At 55.1% G+C, this 20,430-nt stretch overlaps 1 protein-coding gene across 2 annotated transcripts in view; it reads left to right on the top strand.

Annotated features, from left to right (window-relative positions):
• The window catches only part of JPH3 (junctophilin 3), a 102,735-nt gene that overhangs the window by 27,916 nt on the left and 54,389 nt on the right, over positions 1-20,430 (top strand). For both annotated transcript variants that reach the window (XM_009431397.4, XM_063797927.1), the window contains exon 2: positions 13,889-14,666. In XM_009431397.4, coding sequence (XP_009429672.3) covers positions 13,889-14,666 — 778 coding nt within the window. The remainder of the gene's footprint in view (positions 1-13,888; positions 14,667-20,430) is intronic.

Below are 20,430 nucleotides of genomic sequence, written 5' to 3' on the forward strand. Positions count from 1 at the left end.
CTTCTGACACCACTTATGCTGACCCCTCTCCCCTTGTCCTTCTGGGGAGATCATGGACCTGCCCCTACCTGGCATTCCCCAGCCAGTCCTCCATGGGGAGCAGGACTGTGCATCAAGGCCAGGCTCAGGTCTTCACCCACGTTGACAACGTACGAGTCCCCTCTGAGCCTTAGTTTCTGTGGCTGGAAAAATGAGGTTAATATCACTATTGTGAGAATCTTCTCATAAATGCATCTTTCCTTCCCCTCCTCTTTAAAATTTTTAATCCTTATTGAGCTATTATGTGCCCATAGTTTAAGGTGACATTTAGTGCTAAAAACAAAATAGAGCTTGGAGCAAAAATCATGTGTGTCTTCAGAGACTGACCACCATGTTTCCAAGTGGGTGTGTTTGCCGCTTCCTGAGCTCATGCTCACTTTTAGCCATTATCTGTTGACTCCTACTGTAGTAGATGGAGATTTTCAATCCCTTAGACCCCCATTCTCCCCACTCCCAGCTATCTCAATATTGCTATATTGCATTTTTTGTTGTTAAATCCATACTCAGTGTTTTTCATTATGACTATGTAAGTATTGCTTACTGCTGAGCCAGGCAATGGAGTCTGATTCTGTACACTTCTCATGCATAACTTGAGTTTGTAATTGTCTCGCTTTTTTTCAGTTGCAATTTTCTTTAAATCATTGGTTCTTTTTTCACCTTCCAACTGCTCAGTGAAACACCTCTCAAATGCAGCTTGCACTTGAGCAAACCTGCCAGATTCAGTAATACACACAAATGTACAAATACGTTTGTTTATTGATTGATTGCCTTCTTCCCAATTCTTCCCCCATTTTCCTGGATATTTCCTTCACTTGTCCTGTGTTTGATCTCCTCATGTCTTCTTTCATGGTTTCCTCCCTCATTTGGGTGGAGCACATCCTGGAGTAGCTTCCTAAGAAAGGATGCATGGAAGATATAGTTTCTGTGGCTTGATGATTTGATAAATTGGTATGTATAGTATGCTAGGTTGAAAATCATTTTTGCTCATAATTGGGGGTGGTGGGGGTGCAGTTTCCCACTGACTTCTAGGTTCAGTGTTGCTCTTGAGAAGCCCATGCTGTTCTGATTCTCGGTCCTTCATTTGTGATCTGTTTTTGCGTTTCTCTGGAAGCATTTAGGGTCTTTGTCATTTGAGTTCTGAATTTCATGCCACTGTATCTTGGTTGGGTGTCTCTCCCCTCATGGTTGGGTGTCTCTCCCCTCATTGTGTGGTATCTGTGAGCCCTCCAGTCTGGACGCTCACACCCTTCCATTCCAGGAGACTTTCCTGTTTAAATCTTTGCCCATTTTCCTTCCCTGCTTTCTAGAACTCCTGCTGTTTAGAGTTCGGGTGTTCTGGATGAGTCCTTTAATTTTCTTACTGTTTTGCCTACCTCTTTTTTTGTTCTAGTTTCTTAAAGATTTTCTTGATTTTTATCTTCCAGCTTATTTACCAAAATATTTCTTTTAGCTGTTAAACTTTTAATTTCCAGAAGCTCTTTATCCCTGGTCTTTCCTTTTTAATTGCATTTTATTCTCATTTTGTATTTTATGTCTGAGGATTGAAATTCTGGTCCCTCGATGTCTTCTCCCACCTGCTGCATTTTTTGATTCCCCCTCTTTTTTCCCACTTATTTGTAAGTTTTGGTCTTTTTTGTCCCTGCCAAGGCTTCTCCTTGTGTCTGAGGACCGCTGACTGTTCATATATTAAAGTGAGGTATGAAAAAGCTGAGTGGAAACTTGTGTGTTTGGCAGCCTTCGCTTCTGGCTACAGTCTGTTTTTTCAGAGGAATTTTCCACCTCTCTCCTGGATAAAGTAATCCTCCCTGTTTGGGTGGGGTAGCAAGCAGGGTCTCTTGGTTCAGAATGAGCACTTTCCCAGTGCCTGCTGAAGCACTGGCGAAAAGACGAAAAAAAAAGCACTTCCCTGGCAGTCCTCCCCCACCCTCCTCTGCCTGGTGCCCCTGGGGTGGGCTTGTCTGATTGTTTGCCTAGCAACTTTTCTTCCTGGGTTCTGCAGAAGGAGAGAAAACTCTCTTCCTTTCATTCATTATTTATATTTCTCAGCAATCTGGCTTTTTATCCTTTTTCTTGGTTTGTCCTAACTTTAAGAGATGGAGTCTTGCTCTGCCGCCCAGGCTGGAGTGCAGTGGCACGATCACTGCAGCCTCAATCTCCTGGGCTCCAGCCCCTCCTGGGCTGAAGCAGCTGGACTACAGGTGTGCACCACTAAACACACTAATTTCAACAAAATTTTGGCTGGGTGCAGCGACTCACGCCTGTAATCCCAGCACTTTGGGAGGCCAAGGCGGGTGGATCACTTGAGGTCAGGAATTCGACACCAGCCTAGCCAACATGGTGAAACTTTGTCTCTATTAAAAACACAAAAATTAGCTGGGCATGGAGGTGTGCACTTGTAATCCCAGCTACTCCAGAGGCTGAAACAGCAGAATTGCTTGAACCTGGGAGGTGGAAGTTGCAGTGAGCTGAGATCGTGCCACTGCACTCCAGCCTGCGCGACAGAGCTGGACTCTGTCTCAAAAAAAAAAAAAATAATAAAAATTTTGGTAGAGACAGGGTCTTGCTGTGTTGCCCAGGCTGGTCTGGAACTCTGGGGCTCAAGCAGTCCTGCCTCAGCCTCCCAAAGGGCTGGGATTATAGGTGTGAGCCGCCACGCTTCTCCTGTCCTTTTACTTCATTATTTATATAGTTAATCACCTCGCTAGAGACTGAGAATTCTGTGTCCTCAGGCTGCCATCACAAAATACCACAGACAGCATGGCTTAAACCACAGTTGATTTCCTTGCAGTTCTAAGGCTGGAAGGTCAGGGTCAAGGTGCTGGGAGAGTTGATTCTTTTGTTTTCATGGGCTTGTCCCTCTGTATGCCTCTGAGTCCCTTCATAGAAAGACACCAGGCCTACTGGATGAGGGCCCCCAGTGCCTTCATTTTTAACTCAGCCACCTCTTTAAAGACCTTATCTATCTCCAAACAAGGTGACATTCTAAGGTGGCAGAGGATGCCGGGGTTGGGGGTGGGTAGGACTTCAGCATATGCATTTTGGAGAAACGCAATTAAGCCCATAGTGAATTCCGGCAGACATAACTATTCAGAACTCCGCTAAGATTAACCAAAAAAAAAAAAAAAATTATATATATATATTAACTGATGGGCGGGGCGCGGTGGCTCACACCTGTAATTCCAGTGCTTTGGGAGGCCGAGGGAGGCGGAGTACGTGAGGGCAGTTTGAGACCAGCCTGGCCAACATGGTGAAACCCTGTCTCTAGTAAAAATACAAAGATTAGTTGGGTGTGGTGGCGGGTGCCTGTAGTACCAGCTACTCGGGAGTCTGAGGCAGGAGAATCGCTTAAACCTGGGAGGCGGAGGTTGCAGGGAACCAAGATCACACACTGCACTCCAGCCTGGGCGACAGAATGAGACTCCATTGCAAAAAATAAAAAAATATCTGGTGTTAGTAGTAACGATGTAGGGGACATGGTCTCTCTTATAGTCTTTTCTGAGGGTAATTTCTGAAAAACCATAACCCCAAACCCTTCCTTTTGACCAAGCAGTTTCATTCTAGGAATTTATCCTAAGGATAAATTTTAATGTCATATGAAGATTAGCTGTGAAAACGGAGGAGTGACCCAAATACCTTGCGGTATAGGATTAGCTTGTAATTTATGTGCTTGTGAAACAGCCGTGCAATGAATGGGGCTCCGTGCAGCCGGGGACGAAGCGGGTGCAGAGAGGCAGGAGGGACAGGCACGGGGCATGGGGGCCACCCGTGGAGAGAGCCCTGGAGCTTTGTGAATGCCGTCTGTTGGCCAGCGCAGGGCTCTCACTGTCACGTTGGACCTGTGCCCAGGGCCTGGTCCCTGGTCTGTGAGGGTCCCAGAGGGGGCACAACAGGCGAAGACCCCAAAGACAGGGGTCTGTTCCTGGGCATCCTGGGCAGAGAGCGGGTACAGGGGACAGAAACCCAGCCAAAGCGGCTCAAGTGGAAGATGGGTGCTGGTCGATATGGGCCAGCCTGAGGGGTGTCAGAGCCGGGAATGGGGAGGCCATCGGAAGCCCACAGGAGCCACTTCTGAGTTCCCTCAGGGTGGAGGCCTGGCCGCCTTCCCAGTGGTGCCTGTTTCTTCTTTTCTCTGTGAGTTGGCTTCTCTGCGTCCCTGCCTCCGGGTAGGAAGGGGTCCCTGCAGGCTTCGTCTCCTCCCAGCCGCAGAGCCACCTCCTTGGGCTCCCCTGCCCCAGGCCCAGGCTGATGTGGTTGGTGGATCTAATTGGGATTTAGTAAGCTGTGATGGGAGGGGGGCTCTGGCCCGTGCCCACCCATGGGAAACGGGCCCTATAGGAGGCAGGTGAGGCGGGCCAGAGTGAATCAGTGGTCCAGTCCAGAACGGAGGCCGTGACCCGCCAGGGTGGGAGAGGACGGGCTTTGGGGTCGGGCCTCAGCCCCGAGTGGGCAGGCACAGCATGGGACTGGCTGAGAGACGCTCTGTGTGGGTTTCGGATCAGCTCAGCATAGGTTTCAGTCCTGCTCTAGCTGGGTGACACTGGGGTTATTTTACCCGTCTCTGCCTCAGTTTCCTTCTTTAAGTGGACACAGTAAGAGTGCCGAGCTCCCGGGGCAGTGTGTGGATGAAAGGTGACCTCTGCTTGCACGGAGCCCCAGAAATGTTTCCCCTTTTCCCTCCTCACTGGACTCTGGGACAGTAGTGGGAGCGTGGGTGGGGGCTTTTGCCTGCCAGAACTCATGGGTCGGGGCCGCGCATGAGCGAGTGTCTCCTGGGCAGGGCTGTGGCCGTGAGCTCAGGTCTGCAGTGGGCTCCTTGCTCCTCCCAGGAAAGCGTTCACCTTGCCCCACCCTGGGACCTCTCAGGTACTCTTTGGAGGTGTTGACCTGGGGCATCTGTCCATGGCCCTGAGGAGGTGGAGCACATGGTGGGGGCTGCGCTCTCTCCAGCTGGGACCCCGGGCTCCGAAACTAATGTTTTGGGAAGAGTGTGAGCTGACGGGTGGGGCTTCAGAGGAGGAAAAGAAACAAGTGTGTGAGATGTGCAGGCCCTGGCGAGAGACAGGCAGCAGCAAGAGCCTGCCGGCCATGCTTACCCACAAGGCTGGCTGAGGGGGTGTGCTGGCCCAGGGCTCTGGCTTTCGGACCCAGACAATGCTGCTGACCACGCAGGCCAGGTGCTGAGTGACTGTCCCAGCGGATCTCCGAGCAGGGTCCCCTGAGCATTAGGAATGCAGCTTCTCAGGCCATGCCAGCCTGGCAGAACAGGAAGGGAGGGGTACAGCCCTGCGGGGACGCAGCTGTGGCTCGAGTGACACCTGCTGGCGGCCTCATCTCATCCGCTCTCTGCGAGTCTGTGGTGCTTCTAGTCGGCGTTTCACGGGCAAGGTTTAGGGGGTTTGTTCCTCACCTGGGGTCCACCCACGTCTTCCGACTTCCTCTCGCGGTGTTTGGGCCATCGGTGGGTGAGGTGGCTGCAGCAGAGCCAGGGGCTCCTGTGTGCGGAGGCAGCACCGACATCCCCTGCAGCCACACCCTCCTGAGAGGGTCTGGAAGGAAGCAGGGCACCCTGCCAACCCACCTGCCTCTGGGGTGTCTGCCGGGGCCCCAGGGCCAGGGCAACTGGAGCAGACAGGACATTATCTAGCTCTGGGGGCCGTGCTGACCGAGACAGACCCTCGCAGCGGCCCACAGGGATGGGCAGCTTGCAGGGCAGCTTTTTCCCCTGACACTGGGTCCTGTCTTCATGCACACAAGCCGCCTGTTCTGCAGGTGACCAGTTAGGTTCGATGGGACAGGCTCTGGGAATCAGCGCCTTGGATTTGCCCCCCACAGCCTTGGATCTTGACCTTGGGAGAGGCCTCCACCACGTGCCCTGGGGTGGGGTGGGGGCGGGGGCGTCCTGCATCTGCGCCGTTCAGCTCAGTTGCCCTCAGCCGTGGTTGGCCGCCAAGCACTAGGGTGTTGCTGGCACAGCCAAGGAACTGAGCCCAGACTTTTTGTTTACTTAATCAAGCATAAATGCAAAGGGCTGGGGGTGGCCGAGCTGATGGTGCAGGCGTGTGCGCTCAATAGCTCCGTCACAGTGGCTGTCGCTTTATTGAGCAACCGAGGGAGCGAGGGAGAGGAGCAACTGTGGCGAGCGTGGAGGCCCAGCCCGCAGAGCTCCCGTCTGGGGGAAGCCCTGTCCCTCACTGCCTGTTCCCGGCGCTTTGGTGCCCTCTGCTGTGGGGTGATGAGGTCAGGCTACGCAGGCAGTCACGGCAGAACTGAAGGCCGTGTGCTTTCGTGTAGCCAAACCCCTTTCCTTATTGATATCAGTTATAAAATCAGAGCTATGTTCCCACCAGGGGCAAAAATCCAGCACCGTGCAGTTGCAAACACGGGGCAGGAAAGACTCCGGTGACCCTCATTACACTGTGCCGGGAGGCATGGCCAGAGCTCCGTCAGCTCATGCGTCACTTAAATCTAGAGGTGGGTGCGATTATCACCCTATCTTACAGGTGGGGAAACTAACTCAGCTCTGAGATGTGACTGACCTTCCCCGGCCATAGTACACGCAGCGCAGTGGGGCCTGGACGCGGCTGCCTGGTTTCAGGTCCACACGCTCCCCAGCACTGCCTGCCAGGCTCCAGCACGACGGGGGTCAGGCCTCCACAAGGCCCTGTCGGCCACGGGAGTTTGCTGCGAGATTCTGGGTCCCTGACTGTGTTCTCAAAGCCCCTAGGATTTGACCAGCCATTATTTTATCTTAGGAGTCGGAAGTCTTACATCTGTATTTTTATTTCACTGTGCTTCCGCCCCCTGCTCTGCTACCCTCACTACATTGTTTTATTGGCATAGTATAAAATTCACATTTTACAGTATGCAATTCAGTGGCACTAGCACATTCATGGGGTTATGATCATCACCTCTATCAAGTTGCAGGCCACTTTCATCACCCCAAAACCCCAGCCCTGTGAGCAGCCATTCCTGCTCCTCCCCGGCCACCATCCATCTGTCTCTGGATTTACCTGTTCATGATATGGGGGGGGGAGAGAGAGAGAGAGAGTGTGAGAGTGTGTGTGTGTGTGTGTGTGTGTGTGTGTGTGTTTTAAATGAAGGCTTGTGGTATGGGGTCTGTTCTCATTTTGCGCCGGTGTTGGGCCTGAAGTGTGTCCTGTGTGCATGTCTCTGACCCCCGGAGTCATGGGACCCAGTCACGTGCTGCACTGACGTGGAGTCCGAAGTTGTAACGACAAAGCTGGGTGAGACCCCAGTGACTCACAGGTCCTTCTGCTCTCCTTTCCGGATCTGGGACTTTCTCGGGGACAACCCTGGGATAACAGCCACCACTGGAGTCTGTGCTTGAAGGCCATTCCGCCTCGTGGTGCCCTGGGCGAATGTCAAGGAAGGCAGACTGCCTGTGCCCCTGGGGTTGGCTTCTTGCTCAAGGACTCCAGATGCTGGCCTCCTGGGTGTTGTTCCCATGCCGAGCTCCAGTTGGGGGTGTGACCAGCACCCTGTGCGGGGGCTGCTGGTGTTCTGTGTTGTCAGAGCAGTGCTGTTTTGTGTTTTTCTTTAAAAAAAATTTTTTTTTTGAGATGGAGTTTCACTCTTGTTGCCCAGACTGGAGTGCAGTGGCACAATCTTGGCTCACTGCAGCAGCCTCTACCTCCTGGGTTCAAGCAATTCTCCTGCCTCAGCCTCCCCAGTAGCTGGGACTACAGGTGCCTGCCACCATGCCCTGCTAATTTTTATATTTTTAGTAGAGATGAGGTTTCACCACATTGGCCAGGCTGGTCTCGAACTGCTGACCTCAGGTGATCTACCTGCCTGGCCTCCCAAAGTGCTGAGATTACAGGCATGAGCCACCACACCCGGCCTCCTTTTAAAATTTTAATTTTTAATGAAATGGGATCTCACTATGTTGCCCAGGCTGGCTTTGAACTCCTGGGCTCAAATGATTCTCCTGTCTCAGCTGTGTTTTGTGTTTGCTCCAGCCCTTTGCTGGTGAACAGACGCGTTCACTGGACACCTAAGTGCCTGGACCATGGAGCACAGGGTGGGGGTGGTTTTCATGGCCGGAACTCCAGAGGCTACTGGGGAGACACAGGAGCGACCACCATGATCCACAGACCAGGACTGCACAGAGCACTTGAAGGGGCGGGCTCAAGAATTGTGCCGGAACAGTGAACATGAGGGCTCCTGGCTCCCCTCTGAGGACAAGGGTTAGGTAGGAGGGGACGGGGCAGGGCTGAGGTGGGTAGGCTTGGTTCATGGCAGGGCTTGGGGAGCGAGGAGAGTGAGGAGTACCGGGACCCGGGGTCCCTGCTCTGCTCACCTGCTGAGAATGAGCCAGTGTTGGCCTCTGGTCTCCATGTCTGTAGAGAGGCTTCTCTGCTTCCGCTCCTGTAGAATGGGAATGACCACATCCAGCCATAGAGTACTGAGAGTTCAGGGACAGGACGCAGCGAAGGTGCCCCAGTCCCCCTTCCTGACCCCAGCCTGGCGTCACCCCCTATCCAAGGGAAGAAGCAGGAGTCTGCCTACAAGTCTCTCAGGATGTGAAGCGTGGCCCCCAGCCTGGTGCCTTTGCAGTGGGCCCAGGACGGAGGGTAGCCTTGGCACCTGGGGAGGACAGGTGAACCTGGATCCAGACTCTGCCTCAGGTGACAGCCCTGGGTTCTAACCCTGCGCCTTCCATGTCCTGGCTGTGTGTTCCTAGGGCGGCCACAGCCCCTCTCCAGCCTCAGTTGCCTCACCTGGGAAGAGAGGTGCAGGGCTTTTGCGATGATCATAATAGTTACCATCAATCGAGCATTAGCGGCTTTCCAGCACCTTAAGGCAGTTACCCGGTGATCTGCACAGCCGCCCTCCCCTCGTTTCAGATGAGGAGACTGAGTCAGAGAGAGGTTAACCCAGACATTCCCAAGGTTGTAGATTGAGAAAGTGTTGAGTTGGGATTCGAACTCGAGTCTGTCTAAGGCCTCCTAGCCCCTTCCTGACCCTGGAGCTTTCCACACCTCATGGCTCCACCAGACCCTGCATGAAGCTCCTGGTGGGCAAACTGTGCACCTTCACTTTAAACGTTGAGGGAAAAATACACATAACCTACAGTGTCCCGTCTCAGTCATCTTCACGTGTGCCGTTCTGTGGCATTAAGCACATTCACGCTCTTCAACCGTCACCAGAACTTTTCCATCTCCAGAACTTTCTCATCTTCCCAAACCGAAACTCTGTCCCACCAAATGCTCACTGCCTGTCCTCCCTCCTGGCCCCTCGCACCCTCCGTTCTACTTTCTGTGTCTATGAGTCTGATGACTCCAGGGACCCCATGAGAGTAGAATCCCACAGGATTTGTCCCTTCGAGCCTGGCTTATTCCACTGCATGACGGCCTCAAGGCTCATCCAGGAAGCAGCAGGTGCCCGGCTTTCCTTCCTTTTTAAGGCTGAGGAATATTCCACTGCATGGGGGGACCACGTCATTTTATCCACGATGCCTTCACTTTTCAGCTCTTGTTCACATCTGTATGTGTAAGCTGGAGCATCCCTTGATGGAGGAGGGATCTCAGGGAGTGGGTGAGCCTCTCCTCTTTCCAGGGTCATCTTCCACTTTGTGGGGGCAGCCCACCTTCCTGGACTTCCAGCTGAGGGGCGGCCCAATTTAACAAGCACTTTGGGAGGTTGAGGTGGGCGGATCATGAGGTCCAGAGATTGAGACCATCCTGGCCAACATGGTGAAACCCTGTCTCTACTAAAAACACAAAAAAATTAGCTGGGTGTGGTGGTGCATGCCTGTAGTCCCAGCTACTCAGGAGGCTGAGGCAGGAGAATCGTTTGAACCTGGGAGGCAAAGGTTACAGTGAGCTGAGATCGCGCTACTGCACTCTAGCCTGGCGACAGAGCAAGACTCCATCTCAAAAAAAAAAAGGGTTGTCCAGTTACATGTGCATGCCAGGTAATCAGCAAATGCTTTTTATTTTTATTATTTGTTTAGAGACAGAGTCTTGCTCTGTCGCCCAGGCTGGAGTGCGGTGGCATGATCTGTGCTCACTGTAACCTCCACCTCCCAGGTTCAAGTGATCCTCCTGTCTCAGCCTCCTGAGTACCTGGGATTACAGGCACCCATCACCATGCCTAGCTAGTTTTTTTGTATTTTTAGTACAGACAGGATTTCACTATGTTGGCCAGCCTGGTCTGTAACTCCTGACTTCAGGTGATCTGCTTGCCTCGGCCTACGAAAGTGCTGGGATTACAAGCATGAGCCACCCCACCCAGCCAACAAACGCTTTTTAAATATAGGTATGTCCCATGCAGTGTGTCCCCTAAAGAACGATGTGTTGTTCATCTGAAACTCAGATGTTACCAGGCGTCCTGTGTTTGATGTGACAGCCCTGTCCACAGCCCTGGCACGGAAGGGGCAGTCGCTGAGGGTGCAGTCTTGGGGTGAGGGTCCCTGTGATGGCAGCCTGTGTCCAGCTTGGACTGGCCGTGGGAAGGCCACTGTCTGGGCGGGTCTGGCCTTGGTAAAGGGCCACCCCCTGAGACCCACCGAGCCTAGTTCCAGTTTCCTCCTCACAACCCCAGCCTGGAAGGGCGTTCGGGTGTGGAGCAAGCCACAGGGTTTCCCCCCAGTGTGGTTCGCATTGGGGTGCCGGGTGGTTCCGAGTTAGCTGCCCCCTCTGCCTCCTCCCCGTGCCCACCACAACTGCCCCCAGTGCTGGGACCTCTGGGCAAGAAGCTGAGGCTGACACTCTGGAAAGGTGTGCAGTGGTGCTGTGGGGTCCCTGGGGTCCAGTCCACATACATCTCTGCTTGCCCGGGTCTTGGCATCCTGCAGGAGAAGGTGCCACGGCCTAGTGGGTGGGAGGGCAGGAGCCCCATCACTGGAGTCGGAGGTTGCTTTTGATGTTGATGGCAGTGAGGTTGCTTCCGATTTTGATGGCAGTGAGGTTGCTTCCGATGTTGATGGCAGTGAGGTTGCTTCCGACGTTGATGGCAGTGGACTTGCCTCCAGGTTAGCTGTCTCCCCAAGCAGCTTTGGGGGTACAGAATGACCGACCAGTGTGGGAGCCCAAACATCCTACCCCCTTGCCTGAAAGTGGGACGAGGCTGAAGCTGACCTCTTGCTGAGACCACCTCATTCAGCCCCGTCCTCTGCTGCCACGTCCTTCCTCCTGGTACCCCCCTTCTCCAGCCCCAAAGAAGTCACGTTCACAGGATCCCCAGCTCAGGCTCTGCTCCTGGAGAAGCTGCCCTCAGAGGCTGCGTGGCCGATTCCTTTTTCAACGGAGAGGCTGCAGCGTGTGGCAGCTGCCACCATCTCTTGCAGTGAGGCAGCCTCAGGGGCTCTGTCCGGGGCTGCAGCCTGATTGGTGATCTTTGCATGCCCCTTCTCTGCCCTGGCTGGGCCATGTGCCACATGGGGCGTGAGGGGCCTGCAACACAAGTCCCTCTGGGGGCTCGTGATGTGGTTGAGCTGGAAGATACATTCTGGAACATCTAAGACCCCAGCCACTGTCCTGAGTCTGGATGCCGCGGGTGCCGGGCATGGGGGCTCTGGGCCCGGGCACTGGGGTGCTTGGAGGTGCTGTGGAGGAGGGGTGGGGCTGGCTTGGAGCCCATGGGATTCGATTGGAGGGTGGGAGTGTGAGAGAGGAGAGAGCGTGAACAGAGCCTTGGACAGAAAAGCCTGGAAGGATCAGGACCCTTTGGGGGGTGGTGGGTGAAGGTGGCGGGGTGTGGGGATACCCTGGGGACGGACAGGTCACTTGAGGCTACAGGACTTTGAATTCCACACTTAGTTTGGATCCCACCCTCTGGTGTGGGGTGTGTGAGTGGAGGGGGCCTGGCTAGGGAAAGGGGAGGGGCAGTGGGGAGTGGAGGGCTGCTTCGCTCCGAGAGATGGCGGCACCTGCCACCCGCTGCAGCCTCTCCGTTTAAAAAGTGACTGGCAGAACAGGAGCAGCTGCTGCCAGCTCCTGTCCATTTTGTCCTCTGAAAAGAGAGGTCGGGGTGGCCAGGTCCTCATTTTTCAGGAGACAGAAGAGAGCTGAATTTTTATGTGAAATCTCTTGGTTTTGAGTTGTTAGCAGGTAATTCCAGTGTTTTATGAAAACAGCGGTGGGACGAATAAAACCTACGTATCAGTAAGTCTCGGCCTCCAGGCCTCTGGTCTGCAGCCTGTGCCACCGTGAGTTGGAAGAGTGGTGGACGGACTCTGTTCTCCCCGCAAAAGCCCTTTCCAGGGTGGCACGTCCACGCCGTTAGTGCCCGGCTGCAGGGAGAAGCTCAAATGACAAATGAGGCTTGAGGTTTGCCGCGTTGGGTGTCGTGCTGAGGCCCAGTGGTCCTCACGGTGACCTTTGGCATGAGGAGTCCTGGTTCCACTCTACAGACGAGGACAGTGAGGGCCAGCGGGGCCCAGAAACTTGCCTGAGTCACAGCTTACAGAGCAAGACATGGGCCCAGGTCTGCTGACCGGGTTTCCTTTTTATTTTATTGTGGTAAGAGAAATACAAAATGTACCATGTTAGCTACTTTTAAGTATACAATTCAGTGGTATTAATTACGTTCACAGTGTTAGGTAGCTGTCATCACTGTTTACCGCCAAGACTTTCCCATCATCCTACTGCAAAACTCTGTCCCTATTCAACACTGACCCCACAACCCTCCCCAGCCCCTGCACCCACCGCGCTTTCTGCATCTCTGAGCGTGACTACTTTAAGGACCCCGTGTACACGGAATCATCCAGTATGTGGCCTTTTGTGCCCAGCTCAGTTCACTCTGTGTAATGTCTTCAGCGTTCATCCACATTGCAGCCTGTGTGAGAATGTTCTCCCTTTTCAAGGCTGAATGATGTTCCATCGTATGGACGGACTGCATGGCGTCTTTCCATTTACCAGGTGATGGACTTGTGGGTTGCCTTTACCTTTCCAGCCATGGTAACAGTGCTGCTGAGAACCCAGGTGCACAGGCAGATGCTGCAGTCCCCACCCTCCCTTCTTTTGGGGATATCAGGTCTGCTGATTTTATGTCTGAAGGTCATGGGCCACTGCCTCTTCTCTCTGCCCTTGAATCTCTTCCATGGTGTGTCCACTGTGTGGTCTTCCACACGCTTCTTGGATACCTCCAGCAATGGGGAGCTCACTGTCTCCCAGAGCAGCGCATTCAGGGCTTAGTGTGTAGCCCACACCTGTGTCCCTGTAGCTGCCACTCATTAGCCTCCTGACCCAGGACGCGTTTCCTTGTCCCCTTGGCAGGGGCTCCGTGTTCACTCTGGGTTCTGTGGTCCTCACTCTGCACCACAGACTCTGATGCCTCCCTTCTCCCTCCCCGATTTCCAAGAGAGAACAAGATCTAGCCATCAGAAGCAGGATGGAGGTGTCTTCAAAAACAGCCACTGGTGATAGAAGTTGTAGGAAGGCACCATGGTCTGTCTGCCTCCACACAAACCTCACCAGGTTTCATCAAGATGGCACACCAGGAGTGGTGTGGCTCATGCCTGTAATCACAGCACTTTCGGAGGCTGAGGCAGGATCGCTTGAGCCCATGAGTTAGAAACCAGCCTGGCCAACATAATGAGCCTGCCATCTCTACAAATAATTTAAAAAATAGTGGAGCATGGTGGTGCAAGCCTGTAGTCCCAGCTGCTCAGGAGGCTGAGGCAGGAGGATCGCCTGAGCCCAGGGATTCCTGGCTGTTGTGAGCTGTGCACTCCAGCCTGGGCAACACAGCAAGAACCTGTCTCAAAAAACACAAAACAACAGGAAGCTCAGACAGGACTGTGGCTGCTTCCACCCTGTCCGTGGCCAGGCTGTGCCCCCTCCTCTGTCGCTGGACACTCACCCCGTTCTCATTTTCTCCCCAGGGACCTACCAGGGCCAGTGGGTCGGTGGCATGCGCCAGGGCTATGGCGTGCGGCAGAGCGTCCCGTATGGCATGGCTGCGGTCATCCGCTCACCCCTGAGGACGTCCATCAACTCCCTGCGCAGCGAGCACACCAACGGCACGGCGCTGCATCCCGACGCCTCTCCGGCGGTGGCCGGCAGCCCGGCCGTGTCCCGCGGGGGCTTCGTGCTCGTGGCCCACAGTGACTCCGAGATCCTCAAGAGCAAGAAGAAGGGGCTGTTTCGGCGCTCGCTGCTGAGCGGGCTGAAGCTGCGCAAGTCGGAGTCCAAGAGCAGCCTGGCCAGCCAACGCAGCAAGCAGAGCTCCTTCCGCAGCGAGGCGGGCATGAGCACCGTCAGCTCCACGGCCAGCGACATCCACTCCACCATCAGCCTGGGCGAGGCTGAGGCCGAGCTGGCGGTCATCGAGGACGACATCGACGCCACCACCACCGAGACCTACGTGGGCGAGTGGAAGAACGACAAACGCTCCGGCTTCGGCGTGAGCCAGCGCTCGGATGGGCTCAAGTACGAGGGCGAGTGGGCCAGCAACCGGCGCCACGGCTACGGCTGCATGACCTTCCCGGACGGCACCAAGGAGGAGGGCAAGTACAAGCAGAACATTCTCGTCAGCGGCAAGCGCAAGAACCTCATCCCCCTGCGGGCCAGCAAGATCCGCGAGAAGGTGGACCGTGCCGTTGAGGCCGCTGAGCGGGCCGCCACCATCGCCAAGCAGAAGGCTGAGATCGCGGCTTCCAGGTAGGAGGGCAAGGGGGCGGGGGGCCCTTCTTGGTGCCCAGAAGGTGTTTGTGAGCCCAGTCTGTTCAGTCCTGCTGTCGCTCAAGGCCTTGGGCTAGGCCCAGTTAGAGGCCTACACTGGTGTTTCTCAAACTATGCCCCCATGGAACCCTAGGGTTCCCTGGAGGTTCTCAGAGGTGACTGTGGTCAGGATTGGTGCAGAAGAATGGTTGATTTGTGGGGGTGTAGAGGCCTACAGCCTCCTTAAACTGAGCAGTGTCTCTTTGTTCTATATGCTGATGTTTAGTGTAAAATATTGGTGAATAAAGAAGGTGGTCTGTTCCGTTGGTACAATGCATTGGAGTGCTGCTGTGCTGGCTAGTAGGGGTGACACCATCAGGTGGGGGTGGCAGGTCCAGCACTGCAGGGCTGTGGGAGGTGGCTAGGAGCTGCCTCAGCTACCCAGACCTGCGATCTAGATTCTTCCGGGACCCTGGGAGATGGCAGCAGTTGGGAGGCCAATTCCGAGTGCCTGGCAAGGGGCTCATGCAGGCCTGGTGCTTTGGGGGCAGCCACTGTTCTGAATCGGCTGCATGACTTACGGAATTTGGGGTCCAGTGGGGCGTCTAGGCCCTAAGGAATGGGTCCAGAGGTGACTGTGGGTGGGATCGACGTGGCTTGTGGGTACCTTTAGGGGTGGGTGCAGGGTGGGGCCTTTAGGGCTGGAGGAAGGCGCCCAGGGTCTGGCTCCTGTGGAGGTGAGTGTGTGAGCCAGGGGCTGGTCCCCGCCAGGCTGTGGCTGGCAGGAGCCACCTGCTGCAGGTTGGAGGAAGTTCCCCTGTGGAAAGCCACGGGCCCCACAGGTAGGCATTTGGGTTCTAAAGTAACTGAGGTTACTAAAGGGCTTTGTCAAGACTTGGGAAGGTATTTCAGAAAACCCAGAGCCTTTGCTTTCCACCGGCATTTGCTTTCCTGGGCCAGACGAGGGCCCTTGGGGTAGCCCGGAGAGTCTTGGGGCAGGGATCTGGGAGCTGCGGGGGAGGCCATGGGCTGCCCAGGCAGGAGGCTTCCCAGGGCATGTTCCCCTGCGTCTTTCTGGATGGCTTTGTGTTCTCAGCCAGGGGCAGACCTGGAGTTCCTCCAGGAAAGCTCCCACCTTGGGTGCGGCTCAGCCCTTCCCGACCTGTCGCTAATTAAAGTTCAGCCCATTTGGTTCTGATTTTCAGTGACCTTTGATCTATAGTGAAAAACAAAAATGGTGGCTGCGGTTTGTTGGCAGAATATGTTGCTCGCAACTTCTATTGTTTTAGAGGGAATCAAGATCGATTCCAAGAAGCCGAAAGAAACATGGAATTACTACCTGACACCGAGGTCCAAACTCGCTGTTTGTCCCTCCCTGCTCCCTCAGAAATGTTCAGGCAGGGAAATAAACAGCAGCCCACGTGTGACTACTCATCTGGGGTTTTAAGAACAAATTAGAATCAGTAGTTATTTTTTCCATCATAAATGTAATACTTGTTCCACAGGAAAATAAATAACACTGAGAAGGGAGAAAGCAGCATTAGCTCCGGTCTGATGGATCGGCCGAGCGCTCTCCTTGGCATTTTGGTGAATTTCTTTCCTCTGTGTTTTGTTTTTCGACCCTTTCTATTTTGTGTAGTTGCTTTTTTGACCCTAGTGGACAAGAAGCAGTTTTGGGGGCTGGGGGACAGCGGCGTCACGGAATTGAGGAAGCTCGTGGCAGCTTCCGTGTGACCTGCAGATTGGTTCATGAGTTCATTGGTTCATGAGTTCTCAGCAGGTCGAGGACTTAGTGGACAGTGCCCTGCAGGACTGAGCTTATTTCACAGCCTTGGCACTGGGTGGATGTCTGTAGGACTGGGGGGACATGGGACCTGAGATAGTTTTCAGACGAATTCCCCTAGACATTAAGAGAAGCGGGTTCCCATTAAGGAGCCAAGGCGGCATGGACAGGGCTGGGGGCAGCACAGGTGAGGAGCTGCCCCAAGGCAGGTTGTCAGCCTCTCTGGACCTCAACTTCTAATCTCTGAAGGCCTGTGAAGCTTAGGTGGTAACAGCTCCCTTCCTGGGGCATCCAACCTCTTCCTGGGGTTTTGGGGGGCCCGGGGGCTCTGTGGAGCATTGTTGGGGGAGATGCCTACGTATAAGTGGGCATCATGCTGGGGTGAAAGCCCAGGGGCTGGGCCGGGAGGGCGAGACCTGAGACCCATGCAAAGGAGCCGGGGCCAGGGTGGGGTGGGCGCGGCTCCTACTGAGTCCCCAGCCCTTGGGACGCTGGCCAGCCAGCCTTGGCATGGCCAGCGTCCCTGTGTCTCCTGGGGAGGCATTTTACTTAATGGACAGAAGGACAGACAGACGGGTGGAGGGAGTGAGAGGGAAGGGATGGGTTTGCAGGCTGGTGCAGCTGTGAAACTGACGGAGCCCACCCCCCGCCAACCCCCCGACAGCCTTTGAGACCCAGCAGCCCATGCTCCCTGGCAGGTTGGGGCTTGCCTTCTGCACTGGCGGCGTCCGAGCTGACTCCGTCCCTTCGCCCGAGCAGGCGTCGCGGGCAGGGAGGTGGTTCCTGCTTCCGCATGCGCACAGCTGGGGTCTTGGATCTAGCTCCTTTGTGAGAAAGGGACTGGCTCACCCACCGTGTCCTGCTGTCCACACACACGGCTCTGCACACCACTCACGGCCTCCTCACTGCTGTGCACAGCCTGCACATCCATGCGCACCCGTGGAGCCAGGGTGTGCGGCTGCACAGGTGCGCCTAGGTGGAGGTCTCCAGGTCACTGGAACTTAAAGTGTCCAAGAGAGGAGGTGTCAGGCCTCAAAGGGGCACTAGGAACCGGCGTCTCACCCTTGCCTCTGAGACCTGCAGACCCGCGTCCAGCCTGGGCTGTCGTGGCTGAGTGCCCCAGGCCGGTCGCCTCCCCTCTCTGGGCTGGGTTCCCCGCTGAAGGGGGGCGGGGCTCCCTGCTCCCTGTAGTGGCCTCGGCGTGGGGCCGGGCCTGTGGTTGCACCATCTCCATTGGTGTCATCCTCCCCCAGCCCTGCTGTGACAGGCATGGGAGGCAGGTGTGTTTGTGAGCTCACTGGTGTGACCCTCGGAGGTGGGAGGCTACACAGTATTTTTGGTCATCAGAGGATGGAGGATGAGCCTGCATTCTGGGCTGCAGGGCCTGGAGCTGTGCTTTCTCAATGGACTTAGAATTTAGGAAAAAAAGGAGGGAAGAGAGTCTGCCGCCCTGGAGAGTGAAGCTCATGAATGGCTGGCTCAGGCGCCCACAGCCCCAGGGCCAACCCTCCACTGGAGCGTGAGAGCGGCCGCACCACGTGGGCTGAGGAGTGACTGGCCCCGGGCGGGCTCCTGCCACTGTCACAGTCGAGAGATGCGAGGGAGCTGTAGGGCAGCTGGCACTGTCCTCACCCGCCCCGGCCGGCAGGGCTTGTCAGGCCGCGTGAAGTGAGAAACGGTTTGCGGTGTCCTCCGCGGAGTGCCGGGCCCTTCCCCGGAGAGCAGCTCTGCAGGGAAGGGAGGTGGGTTTTCCTGGAAAACGGGGCGGGAGGTGTGGAGCTCGGAGAGACTGAGGTCCTGCACTGCTAAGGGGACTGGCCCCGGCCCTGGGCTGGGAGTGGGGGAGCTGGGACTCAGCCCAGGGTGGAGTCACCATGGGTTCTAAGGCACAGGATGGATACCCTCCTCGGCCATGTGACATCATTGTCTGGGATGCGCCCGGTGTTCGGAGCCTTTGAGGCTCCCCAGGTGCCTGGAGGGCTTGTAAAAATGGTGGTCAGGCCCCACGCCCCAGACTTTGTCTCATCATGTCTAGGTGGGGCCCCAGCACCTGACGCTGACCTGGTCCCCAGGACGCAGATGCTGCTGGCCTGAGCGCCCCCGGCTGTCTCCTGTCTGGTGTGGGTGCTGCCGCCGGGAGGCCTCGGCCCCACGGGGAGATGAGGCATCACACACACAGCCACAACACGGGTCGGAGGCAGAGTCCAGCCCAGCAAGGGTGTGGCAGTGGAGACGAGGGAGGGGTGAAGCGGGTGGTTCCAGGAGGTTCCGTCTGGGTGAGACCCTCTGCTGCAGAGAGGGGCGGGAGCCATTGGCCCCGCGGAGCTGAGGTCAGGTGAGAAGGGGCTGCAGTCTCTTCTGTGCCATTCTCCTGTGGGGTCAGCCTCACCCCAGTGGGAGCTCCCACTAGTGAAAGTCTGAGATGGCCCCATCCTGCCGTGTCGCCTAGCAGTGCACCCCAGGGCATTCGGCCCCTCCTGCCTTCACACACTCAAGACGTTTTCATGACTCATCTCCTGCCAGGAGGGCATACACAGGGCACCTTTGCATGGCACTGCCTGTCCTGAACGCCTCGCTGTCCCCGGGTGGACATGGGAATTCATCACAGTCCTCCTCGAAGCCCGGGTTGCTCTAGAAGATGAAACTCAATTGCTGTCCTTGATCTGCTGCTCACTAGAGGCCCTGGGTTGGGAATCGGAATGTAAATGTGTCACCCATCCTAGAGAAGAAAGTCCTGCAGTGTGACATGGCTTCATTTTCAACAGCTGAGACCCTCTGCCACAACAACTCTCACAGCCCCCTCATCCCCACCCGCCGTGGAAACCTAAAAGCAGAAAGCTCTGGTGGAAGCCGAGCTGGGGGTGATGGGGCAGATTGTAGCCCGTTTCTCCTTCCTGTCCCCCTCCCCACTTTGGCCCCTGGGACCTGCTCAGAACCCCAGGGTGAAGGTTCATGGCCCAGGAGACATCTCAAGTGTGACCCATTGGCTGCCTCTGCTGTGGGAGAGGGAGAGACGGGGTGGCCCATGTGAAAGCTATGCCTCCTGCAGCCCCGCAAAGCCTGCAAGAGCTCAGCCAGGATTTGATGGCGTCGTTTCTGCTGGGACCCCCTCTCTGCTGCGTCTCGTGCAAACGTTGCTGTGAAGAGATGCCAAGGGGTTTTGCAAAGCAGAAACCCAAGCTGAGAGGAGGAGAAGGGATTGTTCTGGGGGCCAGGCCCACCTTGATTCAGGGGGTTTCACTTCATTGTGCTTTGCAGATGCTGTGTTTTTACAGATTGGAGGTTTGTGGCACCCGTGCATGGGGCAAGCCTATTGGTGCCGTTTTCCCAACAGCACGTGCTCACATCGTGTCTCTGTGTCACACTTTGGTAATTCTCATGGTATTTCAAGCTTTTTCATGATTATATCTGTTCATGGTGATCTGTGATCAGTGGTCTCTGAGTTTACTAGTGTGGTTATTTTGGGATGCCACACATCGCACCCATATAAGACAGTGAACTTAATAAATGCTCTGCGTTCTGTCCAATCCTCCAACCAGCCGCTCCCCCATCCCTCTCTCTCCTCTGGTCTCCCTATTCCCTGAGACACAACAGTATTAAAATTAGGCCAGTTAATAACACTACAATGGTCTCTAAGTGTTCATGTGAAAGAAGAGTCTCACATCTTTCACTTTAAATCAAAAGCTGGAAATGATAAAGCGTAGAGAGGAAGGTGTGTCAAAAGCCGAGACAGGCCTCATGCACCAGGCAGCCTAGTTTTGAATGTAAAGGAAAAGTAATTGAAGAAAATTAAAAGTGTTACTCCCGTGAATACATGAATGATAAGGGAGTGAAACAATCTTACTGCTGATATGGAGAAAATTTTAGGGTCTGAAGAGAAGATCAAACTAACCACAAGCCTGATCCAGAGCAAGGCTCAACTCTAATGCTGTGAAGGCTGAGAGAGGTGAGGAAGCTGCAGAAGAGCTGGAAACGAGCAGA

This window comes from Pan troglodytes, chromosome 18, assembly GCF_028858775.2.
Source record: "Pan troglodytes isolate AG18354 chromosome 18, NHGRI_mPanTro3-v2.0_pri, whole genome shotgun sequence".
In the NCBI taxonomy this organism is placed as follows: Eukaryota; Metazoa; Chordata; class Mammalia; order Primates; family Hominidae; genus Pan; species Pan troglodytes.